The sequence below is a fragment of the Cololabis saira genome, chromosome 2 (genome assembly GCF_033807715.1).
Source record: "Cololabis saira isolate AMF1-May2022 chromosome 2, fColSai1.1, whole genome shotgun sequence".
Taxonomy (NCBI): Eukaryota; Metazoa; Chordata; class Actinopteri; order Beloniformes; family Belonidae; genus Cololabis; species Cololabis saira.
Window position 1 is genome coordinate 17,874,782 of NC_084588.1, and position 18,917 is coordinate 17,893,698.

An 18,917-nucleotide genomic window follows, 5' to 3' on the forward strand; every position below is an offset into this window, starting at 1 on the left:
CAGTGTATGCGTGTTATATTGGCTATTCATAGAAAAATCAAATAAGACATTAAGTGAAGTCTAAAGTCTTATAAAGTCATAATTCTCTACGACAAAAACAAACATACTATTGGCATTATACACGTGTTTTAATTGTTTTACCTGTGTTATGGTTGAAGAAAACATGCCACTAGTGAAGTAGAAAATATTGTTCTTTCTTATATTTTTAAATTCATTGAATAGTCAGCTTGATAAAGAACTCTGCCTGGCTTCTCACTTGTTAAGATTTTATTGTTTGTGGAGCAAAGAAGCAGTAAAAAAAGAGGAAGTTACAGCACACAGCACTGCACCTTGGGATAAAATACGCAACTGTAATGGCTTCATCCATCTATTAAAGCGGCAGCATTCAGTCATTCAGAAACATTCGTGTTTATGTTCCTTACGGCAGCAGACATTCTTCTAAAAATGACAGAGCCACGGTGGCTGGGTGATTTCTACCGTTCACATGAGATTAGGTAGTGCATCAATATAAGATAAAATACAGAGAACCCTTACAGTTAGTTTTCTCTCAACGAAATGTCATACAGCCATAACAAATCCATATTAGTGTGAAGCACTATGTTGTTTTTAAACATTGCAGCAGAGGATGGAAGAATCTCAAAAAGAAACAAAAAAACACTCATGTCTGATCTTACTCTTCAGCCTGCCTTATATTTCTGAGGCTTCAAAAGCACTTCATGCATGTATCATAATTGCTCTCACCTTGAAAAAAAAAGGTGACCTTTTACTTTCTTCTGAGGACACAGTCTCCACCGTCGCAGTTGCTTGTGAGATGAGAAGGTGTGTTTCTACTGTGAAATGTGTAGGTTTGTATAGAATTAGGGTGTACATTTCTTATACTGACCTGTTTCTCTGTTGGATTCCTCTAATAAGTTTTTGGCATAGTTGCACCAGTGCATGCCTCTCTGCAACTGTGGCTGCTTCACACAGGAATTGGATCATGTTAAAAGTGATAAACTGTATATGTCACCAGGTCCAACCAAGATTGTTGTCACAAGCTGTTACAGGAGGGGACCATGATGTTCGAACAGATGTCAAAATGCTCAGTTCTTTTCAATTAACTGTAAAAAGTGGATGTTAAGGGAGCTTTTTTGAATTCATTGAATATAAAGGTCTTTGGCGACTGTGAATTCATTTACGTTGTCATCCAAATGAGTTCTTAATGGACTCTTCAGTGCTGAAATCATGCATGTAAATGAATGTAGATGAATCTATCAGGGTACTCAGAGTGCAGTTAAAATTGAAACAAGTATTAAGATTAATAGAAATGCTCTGATCCTTGTGTGTCTATAAATGCTTAGACTCTTTAACAAAGATGTTGAGGTCTAGTGTGGAGACACACGGAAATTTTGATAAATGAGTGTAAAATGGAATGAGTCAAATATTCATTCACTCCAGTCATAATTTCCTTTAATTCTCTCAGTATATAATGATAAACAGGCATTTTGAATACATCTTCAGTAAAATGTTTTTTTGTTGTTTTTTTTTTAAAACCAAGACCTAAAGACATCTGTCCGCCCTCATTCTCAAATTACAAGAGAATCAAATCAAAACACAAGCACACAGACAGACACGCAACTGAAATCCCTGAGAGTAATCTCATCAGACTTGTGTTCAGACAGGTGGCTGTGTGTAGGCAGACCTGCTGGATCAAGCAGACAGTAAACACTAGAGACAACCAGTGATAATGTCCCAGGAGCAGGCACAAAGCAGCTTGGGCCAGAGCACACCCGCGCCGGTTGCTGAGCCTCTGCTTGCTTGAGTGTGTATTGCCTTGAGGTTCTGTGAACGTGTGAGCTCTGCCTTTTCCTTAAGAATACTTGTTCGTCAAGTCAATCCTAAGGGAAAGTATTTACAACTTATTACATTAAAAAATAGCTGCAATCAGAGTCTCAAGGGCGTTCACATGCATGGCTCCAACCTGACAGGTCATAGGGAGCAGAGATGATGATGTCTACTAATGGTATAATCGTGTATCATCACGCATTTTTGTTTGAATTCATTACATTATTCCAGAAGGACATGAAAACAAGTCACTTAATACTGTCTTTTTTATGGAGCTGTGGAATATGGCTCTGAATCCTAAAAGTAAAATGAGGAAAGCATGGGGAAAAAAGATCAAACAGCAGCAGTGTGGTCCTTTTAAGGTGTCCACCACTACCTAGAAAATGGGCATCATCATCAGAAATAATGAAAATAAGACTTGCTTTTCAAAGGCATTGAATGGGGACGGATTCATGGTTGTTGATAGTCATAGTACAAAAATATAAAACTGCTAATTTATTTCAGCTTTCATGCACATCATATCCTCACGTGTGCATAGAAGGCAGGAGAAAAACAAAAGTTTTTAAAATATTTTTTATATTCAACAGTTTGTCATCATCACAACATGCTGATTTCATGTTCCCGAGTTGATAGCATAGCTTGTTTCTGTAATATAGAGTTTTAATTCAAGGCCTATTGTGAAATGCTTTTTAAATCAGCAAATCTTTTCACCATGTGAAAATTGTAAATTCCTATATGTTCTTGTTTTCCAGTTAACAAGGCTAATTTATTTAGCTAACACTATAAAGAGTTGTTTTCTGATAGCCCCATTTTTATTATTGAGACATCCTCAAGAAGACATGGAGGTAGTGATGATGATGATGATGATGATGATGATGATGATGATGATGATGATGATGATGATGATGATGATGATGATGATGATGATGATGATGATGATGGGTTCAGCCCAGTAGTGTAATGTGTTGGCAGAGGTGTTGCAATGTAGTATAGAGCCAGACTGTGTAAGTGTTGGAGTATTTCACAGATTTCACAGTTAATTCTGTATAAGAGGTGTTCCTTATAATCAAAGTTTGATTACTTATTTGAGTTCAGGTGTATTTGCCGGAATTGGTTGTCAAGTTTATGTCAGATCGCTAGACCAAGTTGGGGATTTTGATTAATTTATTATTTTGACAAAAAAGATAGGTGACGCCTTTTAATCTCCAAGGGGTGAGATGGAGGGCTTCTTTGCGAGTATAAAATCTGGATTGTGAGGGGACTTAAGGCTGAATTACACTTCTGCGTCAAAACGACGCCGTGTCTACGGCGTGTGGTTTTTGGACACGCAGAGGACACGCCGTCACATGCGCCGTCAGTGACGTGCACCTCCCGAAAATTGTAACTACGCGTCGAGGAGACGCAGACCACACGCAGACCGAGAGGGCTGTGATTGGTTCGTTTGAAAGCGAAGCATTTCCGGTTTCCGGTTTGAATCAGTAGTGAACTTCCAGGGCTTTTTTCTTCGTTTATATGTGATTTTTTTTGTTTTTGTTTTTTGCACAATAGTTGTCCTTATTTCTTTGATTTACTGTGACCGGAAAAAGTCGGATAAACCATTCAGAAAAAGATCGCTAACTAGTGGCCGCGGGGGGTACTGCACCGCGACCAAACGGAGAGACGGAGAAGTCTGAACGATTCGTGACGGCACCACGGGTGCGCCGTGTGCTCTGCGTGTGTGTGACGCAGAAGTATACTCAGCCCTTTAGCCAGAGATCTTTATTTCCTTAGAGAGTGGATGTTCTATATCTGTCAAGTTGTCATGTTGTTGATGTTTGGTCCACTTGACTGATTCCCACTGTAATATTATAAATATTGTGGCACTTCCAGTCCTCCTAGGTTTCTGAGTTATTGATGTATGGGTAGCTTCACTTTGAGAGTTTGCTTTGTCCAGCAGAATTTTGAGGTATTAGAAATAAAAGATTTTAATAAGTATGGTCTCGCTATGAAAGTTTTTCATTGATCCACATTAATGCTATCCCTTTCATCAACGTAAAGTCGATTTTTGGGATCCTCTATTTCTTTGGGTTGAGGGACTCTGTGGTCCATCACAACCATAGAGTGGACATATCAACCAGAGAGTTCCTGTGTGCTCCGGTGAATTATAATGAGACTAAATGTGCATCGCTTCCACAGAACACCGCTTCAATTTCTGCCAGGCTGATGGTGAAATCTCAGTGTATAAAAGACTTCACAACGATATCATCTTGTACTGCATCGGAAATGCTGCCATCTTGAATAATACTTCTAAATACATAGATTGGCCACTATGGATTATTTCCCAGCTTCACAGTATTCACCAACACTATTAAAATATAAATAATCAACACCCAACGCCCAAATAAATAGCACTATTTTACTTCTCTGAAACTAATGTCAATAAGACATTAAGTTGGAACACTAATGCAAAATACTGATGTGGTTAGGGTACAAACCTCCAGGACTCACCAACTAACAGTCATGACCCTTCAATGTCTTTTCATTGTTTAAAAACACTCATTTCTGATGAACCCTTTCAATTTAATCAGCTCGGGCAGAGAAACAGATTGTGTCACGGAATGGTGGATTAGGACCCAAACGAAGGAGTTCCAAAAAATTTGATTTATTAACTAAAAAACAAACCAATAGCACTGCTGAGCAGGATCTACAAAAACCCAAGAGCTCACCACTAAAGCTGGCAGGCCACAAGGAAACAGTACAGACCAGCAGGGAGCACGAGAAAGACGAGATAAGATATACACAGAAGGCTTGACAAGACACAGGTGCGCATGATCCGGGCCGATGGGAACAAGGGATGTCAACACATAACTGAAAACACAAGGACACGGGGTTTCAAAATAAAACAGGAAATAAATACCAAAACTGTGACACATTGGGTTTTAATTAGGGGTGTAACAATATATCGTGCCACAAAATTTCGTGATACAAAAACGTCACAATACGTGTCGTGGAGGTGACAAAGTGTATCGCGATATTGGAATATTAATATGAATCTATTGTGTTGACTAGTAACGCGCATCTGAAAAAAAGAAAAAAGTAAAATCATACATGAGAGAAACTATTCAGTTTGTGGCAAAATATTTGTACTTGTATGAAACTGAAGATGCATAATGCAAACCTGACATTTACTTTTAGTTCAGTTTGTGGAAAATGGTTGGCCTGGCTTTCTCTTTAAAACCTAAACAGTTATAAAGCATTACAAACTGTAACAATAGGGCAAACACACAGTATTGTTTTGTATTTTGTGTCTTTCAAATAAAATACCAATTATTCCAGTCATATGTTCCTCATGCAAGGTTGTTAAAAGAAATACTGCTATAATATTGTATCGTATCGTTATCGTGACCTCAATATCGTGTATCGTACCGTATCGTGAGATTAGTGTATCGTTACACCCCTAGTTTTAATGTAATTAAGCATATACATTTGAGTTATGTTTCAAGATGAATGCTTACTAAGGGCATAAAAGTACCAAACAATCCATATGATGGGTAAGTTGAAATTGAAACACACACAGTCTAGACACATTAAAACAAGCCTCACCGATTTAGCACCATGTTAACCTCAAATATAATGAACTAGTGTTATTCAAGCATCGTATTGCATTTCTTACACCAAGGTTGAGAACCTGGGGATGGTAAACAGCTCCTGGCTATTCCGAGGGTCATGCTCTATAAAAGCTGAGAACTACTCCTCCATTCTGAAATGAAAAACGATGTCCTCTTGCACATTCATACCTGTAGATCACACACCCCTCTGCTTGGGAGTTGGATCTCATCTTTGTGGCATGTTCAAGTAATATATTTTCTAGTCCAGACACTGGTGAGGAAACACAGCAGCCGTGTCTTTGCTGGTCCTCATATTAGTTTGATCTACAGTATACGAGTCCTTTGAGAGACCCTACCGTCACCAGGGAGTTCAAGTATTACTCAATTACCAGCAGTCAGTGGTGCAAAGGAAATCATTTTCCCACAGTGCAAACGGATTTATCATCAACTTTGTGCATTATGTTTGTTGAATACAATTTTAAGTTTCACTGCAGAGGATCTGATGTCAAAAATATTTTTGCTTTATACCATATCACAAGGGGAAAAAATATTTCATGTCTACCTCATTGTGTAAAACTGTCACATGGGTTAAGTGCTTTGATTAATAGAAACCGCATGTTCTTGCAATGGCTTTTGTCGTTACACTTACACTCCTTAAAAAAAAAAGAAGAACCCGTATGAACTGGATATTCTGATATTTTCGTAGCAGTGTTTCGCGTCATTCAGGCAGCCAATCAGCACAGAGCCTCATTATCATAGCCCCGCCCACTCAGAATCCAGCATAGATAAAGAGGGTAGAGAATGGGAAGATAAAGACATGGCTCAGAGGCTGAATTTCTAATTTATTTAGCAAAAGCAATTAAAAGCTTGTTTTTAAGACATTCAAGGCCTGTTTAAAATAGGTATTAGATGCCATAATAGGTCCCCTTTAAATATTTTAGTTTAGCTGAGAGTTTGTTGTAGTAGTAGATCTTTCTTAAACTCTTACATTTGAATTGCAGTTAAACAAAATGCATAAATAAACCTCTGGGCACACAGGCATTACCTGAATTTAGATAAAATATTGGATTTTGGTCTAAAAAAAATTAGAACAATCTTCATCTTTTGATTACTAAACTGCAGCATTTCTTTTTTAACATATATAATCTAAAAATATTTCAAGCAGACTATCTCAATACTCATTGTAGTAAAGACAAAAGCAGAGCTCAGTTGTCACTGAGCAGTATGTATTCTCTACAGCAGTGTAGGAACCACAAAGTGTCAATCCAGTGACCTCAGTACGTCATGATGGAGTGAACAGACTCTCCTAATCATTAAAGCCAACACAGATTATATCAATTCAAACGCATCACTGTCCATTTGACAAAAAGAGTTAATCTCATTACAGAAAAATGTCCTACTAACCACACAGTCAAACTATGGACAAACCAAGTGGTAACACCACCAAACATAGTTGCTAAATCACGGCAAAAACATCCTGCATGCTCTCTCCTAGGACTGATTTAGTAACACCAAACAAGCTAAACTGTATGCTTTTGGAAGATGTCAGAGCAGAGAAAACCAACACCAGTAAAATTCTGATCAGAAACTCCTCTTATGTATTAATTACCACACTGAGCGACCCAAAAACTCTGAATAGAAAATCTTTGTTCTCAAGTCTTTTGACACATTTTTAGTGACTATTGTCTATTAGGTATAACCTGCTTCAATGGAAGGAATTATTCATAAACGAATCATCAGGTTGTTTAATGCAAAATTACTTTACCGTTTTGCAATATAATTTTTAGCCTAAAGTTGGGTTTTGATTAATAAATCCTAAGAGATTATGTCTAAAAAGTTGAATTTCTGCAGAAAATTTAAGAGTAAGCTTCACCAAACAAGAGCTGGATGATGCAAGGAGATATATCTATTGACTTACTTCCTGCTCTGTTCTGCTTGAAATCACTGATTCCCTGCGAGCTGCCAAGCCACTGTCAGCAGTATTTCTAAAACTTCTTTGTGACATGTCCTCTACTGGAAGAAGAAAACACAACTATTGGAAAACATTCCTCCTGACTTCCAACACCCTTGTTTCCAAGGCAACTAATCCGCAGGCTGTGGCAGTAAAGAAGTACCCTGTAACTTCTCACTGAGAACAAGTCACTGTGGACTGAAGAGTGACAGACCGTGAATGTTAATTATACCACAAACTGATACGGGATCTACATAAATCTGAGAAAAATTAAATCATTTGGTCCATTGTGTTCCTTCCATTGTAAAACTAAAAAAGAAAAATGTGTATCTTTTATGCCTTTTGTGGGTTTTGCAAGTCTTAAATGGGACTTACTGTATCATGAAAATAACTTTCTGTGCTTGACACCATTTATTTGTGTTTTTAAGTCACCGCCAACTAAAAAACGCTCCATATCCCTGTCGCTTGGTTTGGGGAGGAAAAGAAAAGAAAATTGGGGTAGAATAATCCAGCCTCCCCATCTTTATCTCAGTCTAACTTTACATTGTGTTGTGTTCCCTACATTAAACTAGCTACTATTAATAGAGAAGTAAAGAAATGTTACTACTGTATCTGTACTGTACTGTATCTCTCTGGTATTTTGGCCTCATCTTATAGATATTTTTTGAAGACTTTGTGAAACTTTGTCAGTTTTTGAAAAAGCATTATAATAGGTCAATTCACTTTTTTTATTTTATATAGGTGTGTGTCATACACAGGTCTGGTAACTCAAAGACTTGAATGAAAGCAGCAGGACTTCCTTTTCTTTGTTCTTGAATATGAACTAAAGAGGGGTACAACATCAACAACAAACAAAAGGACATCCATTAGCCCTGATTTGAAGCCTTTGAGAGTTGTGTCTCTTAGCCTTTTGTTGACCACATCAGTCCAGCTCTGAGGTCTTTACACTGCCTGCATGTCCATCAGAGGATGGAGTTTAAAGTTCTGATGCTGGTCTACAAAGCTCTGAATGGTCTAGGACCAAAATGCATCATCATCAGTAGGACTTTATGAGCTTCTTCAACAGTTAAATCGCGAGAATTAGAGAAGAAATCAACCAGCCGGTTGTGGGCGTTTCTTCAGCTTTAGCGACTTCCCTACGCTCTGACTTGCCTCTAGACTGTTTTGATCCTATAGACCTCCCTGAGCTGACCTCACTCGTCAATAGAGCTAAGTCAACCACATGTATGTTAGACCCCATCCCGACTCGACTATTCAAGCATATTTTTTCTCTTATTGGTACGACAATACTGGACCAAATTAACCTATCCCTAAGTTTAGGATATGTACCACAGGTTTTCAAAGTGGCAGTAATTAAACCTTTACTTAAAAAACCTTCTCTTGACCCAGACACCTTAGCTAATTATAGACCAATTTCCAACCTTCCATTTGTGTCTAAAATTCTGGAAAAGGCAGTTTCAAGCCAGTTATGTGACTATTTGTATAGAAATGATCTGTTTGAAGTCTTTCAGTCAGGGTTCAGAATACATCATAGCACAGAGACAGCACTGGTTCGAGTCAAGAATGACCTCCTTATGGCCTCAGATAAGGGATTAGTGTCCATACTGGTTCTACTGGACCTCAGTGCTGCTTTTGACACTATAGATCATGGCATTTTACTGCACAGGTTAGAGCATGTTGTTGGGATTAAAGGGACAGCTCTATGTTGGTTTAAATCATACCTATCTGACAGGTTCCAGTTTGTTCATGTACATGAGGTTTCTTCAGAACAGTCAAGGGTCTGTTATGGTGTTCCGCAGGGTTCAGTGCTAGGGCCAATCTTGTTCAGTTTATACATGCAGCCGTTGGGAAGTATAATCCAGAATCACGGCATACACTTTCATTGTTATGCTGATGATACGCAGCTCTACTTGTCTATGAAGCCGGATGAAACAGAACCGTTAGTTAAACTTCAGGCATGTCTTAGGGACATCAAGGACTGGATGTCCAGAAATTTCCTGCTTCTAAATTCAGATAAAACAGAGGTTATCATTCTTGGTCCAGAGCATCTTAGGAAGGGATTAGATGGTGTTGCGATGGCTTCCAGTGCAACTGTGAGAAACCCTGGTGTTATTTTCGATCAGGATTTGTCGTTTAAACCATATGTCAATCAGGTTTGTAAAATAGCCTTTTTCCATCTCCGTAATATTGCAAAGATTAGGAAAATCCTCTCGCAGAGTGATGCAGAAAAACTAGTTCATGCGTTTGTATCTTCTAGACTAGATTACTGTAATGTGTTGTTAGCAGGATGTCCAAGTAATTTGCTGAATAGGCTCCAGCTGATCCAGAATGCAGCAGCACGAGTACTGACAGGAATTAGCAGGAGAGACCACGTCTCTCCAGTGTTAGCGTCGCTCCATTGGTTACCCGTAAAATTCAGAATCCAGTTTAAAATTCTATTACTTGCGTATAAAGCCCAAAACGGCTTAGCTCCGCATTATTTGCAAGACCTGATAGTGCCTTATGTTCCTGTCAGAGCTCTCCGTTCTCAGAGTGCAGGTTTACTCGTAGTTCCTAGAGTATCTAAATGTAGATTTGGAGGGCGGGCGTTCTGCTATCAGGCACCACTACTATGGAACCAACTTCCAATCTGGGTTAAGGAGGCTGACACCACCTCCACCTTTAAAACTAAACTTAAAACATTTCTGTTTAGTAAAGCCTATAGTTAGTGTTTAGTAAACCTCTAGCTGGTGTTGGTAAATCTCTAGGTAGTGTAAACTTTAGTGTGTCAGAGTCAATCCTGTAGTTTCTTGTGCTGGCCCCCCCTTCTCCTCCCTTTTCTCTCTTTTGTCCATGTTGCAGCATCCTTTGCCGGACACCGGAACCTGCAGGTGGTCGTGGGTGGCTTGTAGCTTGCATTACGGAGCACAAGTCTTTCCCTGACCCTGCACCCCAAACTGGGACTTGCTGATTGGGCCGGAGCTTCGGGAGCTGCATGCTGGCCTGCGGTCCCCACCCCTGGTCATCCCGTTGCTGGCCCCCCCTTCTCCTCCCTTTTCTCTCTTTTGTCCTGCAGGTGGTTGTGGGTGGCTTGTAGCTTGCATTACGGAGCACAAGTCTTTCCCCGACCCTGCACCCCAACCTGGGACTTGCTGATTGGGCCGGAGCTTCGGGAGCTGCGTGCTGGCCTGCGGTCCCCACCCCTGGTCATCCCGTTGCTGGCCCCCCCTTCTCCTCCCTTTTCTCTCTTTTGTCCTGCACGTGGTCGTGGGTGGCTTGTAGCTTGCATTACGGAGCACAAGTCTTTCCCTGACCCTGCACTAAGGCTGAACGATTTTTGAAAATAATCTAATTGCGATTTTTTTCCTCAATATTGCGATTGCGATTTAAGATGCGATTATTTTTTCAAGGTCCTGTTTCTCATGTATTTTTCAACTACACAAGCAATAAATCAATCTGTTTCATAATAAACAATATCAGATTTATTTAAAGCACAGATAACAAGAAAACAAAACTGTGGCTTTACCTCTTTAACATGTCTAACTTCACATTTCACAAAACATATGTAAACATGTGGATTGCACTTCTTAAACACTGTCTAACTTAGCAGGACAGTCTATAAATAAATAAATAAAATACACAGATATAAAAAATAAAGCTACCGATCTCCAGTCAGTAACATCACACACACTTCAGTGCAGGAAAAGTAAAAACAACAAATATCTGCTTTAACCAACTGGGCATTAACTCCCGATGAACACAAAACAAACTAGTGTATGTTACTATTAAATTTTAAGGAGGAAAAAAAAAACCTTCCTGAACATTCAATGAAAATATATTCACTCAGTAACAGCAGCACACAACATATTAAAGTGCAAATTCTTCTGTATGGCTCTCAGGAGATCACAGATTTTTTGCCAGGAAAACCAGCATGTCAACTTTTGCTGGTTTTAAAGATGAGCGAGTGCAAGTAACGATATTCCCTCCAGCACTGAAAAGACGCTCTGAAGGAGCACTTGTGGCAGGGACACAGAGGTACTTGCGGGCCATATTGCACAGTCGTGGAAAGTTGATCTTGTGCACCTTCCACCAGGCCAAGGGGTCATCTTCTCCATCAATGGCAGGGGTCATGAGGTAACTATTTAACTCTGCCTCAGCGACATCTTCAGGTTGCACGGGAGAAGCAGAAGAGGCCACAGCAGTCTTGAAGAAGCTGCCAAGAGACTTCTTCACCTTCTCGCCAGAGGGCTGTGCACTTTGAGTGCTTTCGGTTCGAGACCTCTTCTCCTTCCAGATGAAAAAAAAAGCAATTAGTATAGATTACAAATCAATAAATATAAAATCTGTTTGTGATATCATAGATACATAATTATTACTAACCTGGTTATATGCACGCCTTGCTGATTCCAACATTTCAGCCTTGAGTCGGGTCTTAACGGTGGGAATGTTGTCCGCAGTGATGTACCGGGTTTTAAACCTGGGATCCAGGAAGGATGCAACATCCAAAAGCTCCTGGATGATGGGGTCCTTGTACTTTTCATTGAGGTATGCCAGGACCTTATTTTTGATTGACCTAGTCAGGTCAGTGTCCTCTTGATCTTCAGCCAGGATTGATGTGGCTAGAAGGTGAAGAACTGGTTTGAGGTAGGAGATGCTCACATACTCCTCTCCTGAGAGAGCATCTGTAAAGTCCAGGAGAGGATGCAGTGCCTTGTGAATAGACTCCAACACGTCAATATCCTGCCAGGTTGGGATGAGGGAGCGTGCGTATCGGTCACCGGACAACACCTGCGAAATGGCTTTGAGCTGCTCTAGCACCCTGGCAATCATCATTTCCTTGGATCCCCATCTTGTTGGGCATTCAGTAATAAGACTGTGCTCAGGAAGTTTGAGCTCCCTCTGTGCTTCACTCATTGCTGCCTTCTTCTTCCAACTGTGGGAGAAGTGCCCCACCACCTTCTTGCACAGCCCTACTGCTCTTGAGACTCTGTCATCTTTGAGTGCATGTCCTGTAATACAAAATAGAACAGTTTAATTTATACAATTTGTCTTGTGTGAAACAAGGTTGTCAACTTTGAAATAAATACACATTCTCTACCTCTCACATTCAATTCAATTAAAAAAAAACAAAAATGTCATACATTCTGGATTCATTACAAATCAACTGAAATATTACAAGCCTTTTATTATTTTAATATTGCTGATTATGGCTTACAGTTTAAGATTAAGATTCCCAGAATTAAGATTCCCATTCACACACACATACAGGACTGTCTCAGAAAATTAGAATATTGTGATTTTCTGTAATGCAATTACAAAAATGTCATACATTCTGGATTCATTACAAATCAACTGAAATATTGCAAGCCTTTAATTATTTTAATATTCATGGCTTACAGCTTAAGAAAACTCAAATATCCTATCTCAAAAAATTAGAATATTCTGGGAATCTTAATCTTAAACTGTAAACCATAATCAGCAATATTAAAATAATAAAAGGCTTGTAATATTTCAGTTAATTTGTAATGAATCCAGAATGTATGACATTTTTGTTTTTTTAATTGAATTACAGAAAATAAAGAACTTTATCACAATATTCTAATTTTCTGAGACAGTCCTGTTCAGAGAGAGACACACACACACACACACACACACACACACACACACACACACACACACACACACACACACACACACACACGTTATGATATTAATTTACGTACCGATGGCAAGATGTAATCTGTGCCCAAAACACTGCAGTCTGGTCCAGTCGTTCAGCTGTGCTGCCAGCACCATATTAGCTGCGTTGTCCGTCGTTATGCAGACGTGGTTTTCTTCCGGTAGATCCCAGCCGGCGAGACCCTCTCTCAGGCCGGCTGCAATGTTTTCTCCCGTGTGGTCGTCCGGGAAGTAGGACACTTGAAGACAGCGAGCCTTGAGTTTTAAGTCTTGGTCGATAAAATGCACCGTTAGACTTTGGTATGGCTCAGTTGTGCGGCTTGACCAAAGATCAGTGGTCGTTGCAAAAAACTCCACTGTTTTCAGCTCCGCTGCAACTCTCTGTCTGCATTTTTTATATAGCGCAGGTATGGCTACCTGGCTAAAATGTGTGCGTGACGGCATTCGGTACCGCTTATCCAGTGTGCGTACCAAATCAATAAACCCAGGTGTGGTCACTACACGAATGGGCATCATGTCCTTGGCTATGAACTCCGTTATTGCCAGAGTTATTTCTGCGTGCCGCTTCGAGTTATGCTCGTAAGGAGTAATACTCTCGAACAGGTCGGTCAGTGATCCCTGTCGGCTGGTACTTGGCTTAGGTGAAGCACTGGTCGTTGGCATTCTAGCCATGCAACTATCATACGTGGCTTTGTGGTGTTTTTTTAAATGCTGGAACAGGTTCGTGGTGTTACCTCGTGAGGTAGCCACCGCAGCAAGGCACGTTTTGCAAAATACCTGACGTTGCGCAGCATCTTCCCTTTTAAATCCAAAATAATTCCATACAGCTGACGTGCTGCTTCTCTTGGGTACCAAGCTTTCCGCTGTGTCAGCTTCTGCAGAGCCGGAGGCCATTGTAAATATGTACGCGGCGACGTTGACTTTTTTTCTCTCCCGGCTCTGCCTTCCCACTCTGCTCCCTCGTGCGTCAAGCCTGATTTATGGTTCCGCCTTAAATCGACGGCGTAGCCTACGCCGTAGGTTACGCGGCGACGCGCACGCATAACGCGGAACCATAAATCAGCCTTTACATGATCAGATCACGTGACCAGTCAAATCGCAGCCTTTGCGGTTAGAAAATCTCGTTTTATCACATCGCGATATTATCGCAAATGCAATTAATCGTTCAGCCCTACCCTGCACCCCAACCTGGGACTTGCTGATTGGGCCGGAGCTTCGGGAGCTGCGTGCTGGCCTGCGGTCCCCACCCCTGGTCATCCCGTTGCTGCTTCCACCTGCCTGCTGTGCTGTTGCCGTCCCTGACCCACCAGTCTGGCCCTCGGCAGGAGGGTCCCCCCTGATGAGCCTGGTCCTGCTCAAGGTTTCTTCCCTCCTAAAGGGGAGTTTTTCCTTGCCACTGTTTGGCTTAAGGTTTTTCTCCCACTAGGGGAGTTTTTACCTGCCATTGTTTATGTAATAACTGCTCGGGGGTCATGTTCTGGGTATGGGTCTCTGGAAAGCGTGTAGAGACAACTCTGTTGTATTAGACGCTATATAAATAAAATTGAATTGAAAAATTGAAATTGAACCTTCCAGACCCCTCAGGTCATCTAGATCCGTTTTTTTTATCAGTTTTATCAACTCCCAGAGAGCCTCAAATCACTTGAAACACTGCATTTGAATACAGCTCTAAATCTGCACTCCCAAAACGTAATCAAATGTAACTACTGATTTGTATCGTTTGTATTTTTTTCTTTTTAAATCATGCTTTTCATTTATGTTTTAATGTCTCTGTAAAGTACTTTGAATCACCTCGGTGTTGAATTGTGCTCTCTCTCTCTCTAAGAGAGAGAGAGAGAGAGAGAGCAAGAGAGAGAGAGAGAGAGAGAGAGTATATAACATAAGGGTCCAATAATAACGCAAGCATTATCAAACGTAGCTGTTTCAAGGAGGGGATATGGTGGGGGTTGTGAGTTATGCATTCTAATAATATCTCCATTACAAATAGGGAATAAGAAAAAAGATCAGTCTATAATTTTGTATGTTCTCATAGTGTTACTTTTTTTCCTGAATTCTGATTACCATATACAGGGGACTGATTCATTTATGCTGGTGGTATATTATTTGCTCAGAGCATTGCACATCAGGACATTTGCATATTTCTTTTTTTTTTTCAGAATGTTCAAATGACCAATAAACATATTCATTTCCCAATTTGTAGACTGACTATACGGCACCTTTGGGAAAGGCATCAGATTCCAGAACATATTTTTTGTGTTGTAACAGCAACTTCAGGCTATATCATCAAGAAATTCACAATAACTAAGAAATAATTTTCATATAAAGGTTTTGGAACTTGAATAATTTTGTGATCCAACCACCTCTGAATAAACAAAGCTCAATGCTTTAACAGATTATTAATTAATAATTTTGTGTGTTGTGTTGGTGTGCTTAAGTGGTGTGCCAACCGTTTATAGAATGACCACCTTAGCTTTTGAAAGTAATATTATTCTTTGTAAAGATCCCTCCAAGTAAACATGTTGAATCAGTTTGGTTTGATGATGATCAGATAAAAGTTCAGTTTCGTGCACGTTCCTTCATCTTTATCTTCATCTTCATCTTTACAAAGTTTAATACCAAGGTCATTTTAAGACCAAACGCTACAGAAAAGGCTTCGGGGGTTTCATTTCTGCATCATGAAAATAATGATGCATCATCTGCGAGTTGACAGAAACTAAATTCACTTAGTAATTCCGTGAAACACATACATTTTAACATGAGCGAGCGTCATTTATGTGACTTATACACGTATAGATGGGGAGACTGAACAACTTCTCTGAAATAGTTTTTGTTGTTCCATGCACAAACTTTACTGAGTAATTCCATCACTGTAGTGTCTTTACAGCATTCAAAAAGAATTCCCCAAAACATTTATGTCTTAAACATAACTTCATGATCAAGTTATGTTTTATAAAAGTCAATGAAAAGTATCAAAATTACATCCAATATGAAGTAACTGTAATCTATCATGTATATGTAATGCTGTCCTGCATAAAGCCATTTTGTTCTCCGTCTACAAAATCCAATTTTAAAGTCAGTCTTTTCCTAAGAATATGTGCAAATAATTAATAATCATTATTCAGTAGGGTAATGGCTCTCAAATTATCGATAAGAAAAGTTTATTTATTGGGTTGATGACTCCTTGTTCAGGTAATGCAGGTAGTTCCTTTTCGTCAAGCATTTAATTTATCATAAAGAACAACATCAAAAGCCTTCTACATTTACTTGGTGACACAACCATTACCTGATGAGTTCTTATCTTTTACACTTTTTAAAGAAATATGGCAATCAGTATATAGTTTATATTTAGCTGCCGGTAATATCTTTAATAAAAGACTGGATTCTGTGAGGGGTTGGTGTTCAGATGTGAAGAGTTCCTGATAGATTTTGGAGACATACTGTGAAATAGTATCTGAGTTCTCTATAGTTGAGCCGCTGATCATTACGTGACTGTACAAAATTGTATTTTCTTAGACCTCATTAGTTGACGATACGAATTATATTTTGTTTTGTTTTTTCTTCCTATTAGGGGCCATCTTTTTCCCTATGAAAAGTTCCTTATTTCAAACTTCATCAATTCCCAGCATAACTCTTAACATTCACTGTCCGTGGTAGTTTCTAATAATGTTTGTGGTTTAAAGTATTGACGCTCTGATAAGGATCTATTAAGCATCCAGTAATTTATATGTAAGAGTTAGTATTACAGTGCTAATATGTATTTTTAGTAAGATGGCTTTATGTTCGCTTGATATGAATGATATGAATGGTGGAGTGGTTACAGAGGTGGACCTGGAGGACCCAGGTTCAAGTCCCTGGGTTGGAAACCGAGGTGAACCGCTGTCGGCCCCTAAGCAAGGCCCTTGACCCCCCTATGTGAAGGGATCCTTCACATAGTTAACAATATTGTAACAAAGGTTTAAGAAAAGAAAAAAATAATAATAAATAATGACAGTGATTAAAAGTTTTAATATAAGAATCAATGTAATTTACAGTACACAGATTTAATACATAAATGAGACAATAGGTTGTTGCTGATTGGTCAGAGAAAAACAAATAAATAAATAAAAAGGGACTAACTCCTGCATGCTTTGTTTTTTCTTCCTTAAAAAAAGGTTCAATAATAAGTATAAAGTAATATCTAAAAGGATAATAACAGAAGTAAAAAAAAGAAGTCCTGTATGCATAGATGTGAATTCCAAGAGGACGATGCTTCTGCCTTCTCTTCATGAAGAAATTACAATCAATAGTTCAAATCAGCAAAGACCTCCAGCGAATCTATGAAAAAGGCAGACTTTTCCTCTTATCTGGCGAGGAGCCTCTTCTATAGCTGTCAGAACTTCTCTGAAGCAAAGGTGTAGTTTTTTTAAAATCTCCATTAAGCATCTCTGGCTCTTCTGGAACTGTAGTATCACTGAACAAGGTGGCACCGTTGGGTCTCTAACGAGCTCCTGGGGACTTTCAAGCTGGTGAAGCATGTCAATTACTCAAATGACTCTCTCTCTCTCTCGAGGTGCGGCTCTACACATGTCTCACTTTTGTGAGGATGTTTTCAGCTCATTTCTCAATGACACTGTATAAGATTCAATCTTCAATTCTTCTAATATGTTTCATTGATTTTTTTTTTGTTCAACTTCTAGAACTTTTTTTTCCAAACCACTGCACTTACTTTTCAAAGTTGAATATTTTTTGTTTTAGACCAGGAACCTCTAGGAAGCAGTGATAAAGGGATATTCTTTTCAAGCACTGGGTACTCAGTGTGTTTTTATTCACTGAGCATTTGAGGTCATTTGTGTGTTCATTAATTTTGCTAGTTTCAGTAGTCGAAACTTGAATTATGTCGTCCTAAACTTTTTTTTTTTTATAAATCTTTTTATTTGTATTTTTTAGGCAATAACAGAATGGTAAAAAAAAAAACAGAAATCAAAACCAACCCTATCAAATATGCCATCTTTTAAACCCCAACCCACCCACAATTGCATGGCTGTACAAAATAATATATAAATGTGCAGAGAAAAAAAAAAAAAAAAACCTACAGTACAATAATACAAAAACAGATTGTACGCAGATTGTAGCCTGACATGTGAACAGGGCTAGGTATGGCAGTCCAAGACATTCCTAAACCCAATTCAGATTATTGCTCATCCCAATTCAATATTTGTAGCCTATCGTAATAGACTAAGAAGGGGAGCCATATTTTCCAAAACTTCACCAGGGAGCCTCTCAGTGTGAATTTGATCTTTTCTAATTGTATGTATAACAGAACATCCTTAATCCATCTGCTATGTGTGGGGGGGGGACTGGTGCTTCCATTAGAGAAAAATCAGTCGATGTCGTCCTAAACTTAACTTACAGATAACTCATCAGTATTCAACTTGACTTTCTGATCCCCTCTTGAGATGTGCTTTGAGGGGAGAGTAACAATCACCTCCCACATCAGACCTGCAGGAGTAGGAGTGAGTCATGAGGCAGGCTGATCTAAACTAAGCTTTCAACCACAGTCACTGGTGGTCACCGTGTAACGAATCAGACAAAAGCATGCATAACAATATTCGGTTCGGGTTCGGTCGGGCTGGTTAAACTAATTATTGTGCTTTGAAAATTAATATTTAAACACAAATTTTTTAGCATATAAAAAACGGAAAACGCCACGTAAGTCATGAATACTAAGACATCCTTGGCTGATTGGCACAAAGATGCAGCTTGAGTTTTCCACACCTGTGCAGGTGTGTGTGACACCTGCACAGGTGATGGAGTTGAATACGGGGGAATTGAACATAAGGTACACATAAAAAAAGTCAAATCTGGGAGAAATTTGAGGAAATCATATTTGGAGATCATATTTGTTGGTTTGATCATCA

At 39.3% G+C, this 18,917-nt stretch overlaps 2 protein-coding genes across 2 annotated transcripts in view; both read right to left on the reverse strand.

Moving 5' to 3' along the window:
- tspan4a (tetraspanin 4a) overlaps nucleotides 1-18,917 on the reverse strand; it is a 213,877-nt gene that overhangs the window by 178,045 nt on the left and 16,915 nt on the right. The window lies entirely within an intron of this gene.
- On the reverse strand, nucleotides 10,667-14,185 carry LOC133419881 (E3 SUMO-protein ligase ZBED1-like). Its single transcript, XM_061709366.1, has 3 exons — nucleotides 13,065-14,185; nucleotides 11,722-12,350; nucleotides 10,667-11,628 (listed from the first exon to the last, which is right to left on the reverse strand). Exons 1-3 carry the CDS (start codon nucleotides 13,912-13,914, stop codon nucleotides 11,245-11,247), a joined length of 1,863 nt encoding a protein of 620 aa, XP_061565350.1. The 5' UTR covers nucleotides 13,915-14,185; the 3' UTR covers nucleotides 10,667-11,244.

Bases quoted from the DNA above. Each gene is read 5' to 3' on its own strand.
- LOC133419881 (XM_061709366.1), bottom strand. From the start codon at position 13,914: ATGGCCTCCGGCTCTGCAGAAGCTGACACAGCGGAAAGCTTGGTACCC. The intron at 12,351-13,064 runs GTACGTAAATTA...TTTGTATTACAG, and splicing joins CAGATTACATCTTGCCATCG to GACATGCACTCAAAGATGAC. The intron at 11,629-11,721 runs GTTAGTAATAAT...TTCATCTGGAAG, and splicing joins CAAGGCGTGCATATAACCAG to GAGAAGAGGTCTCGAACCGA.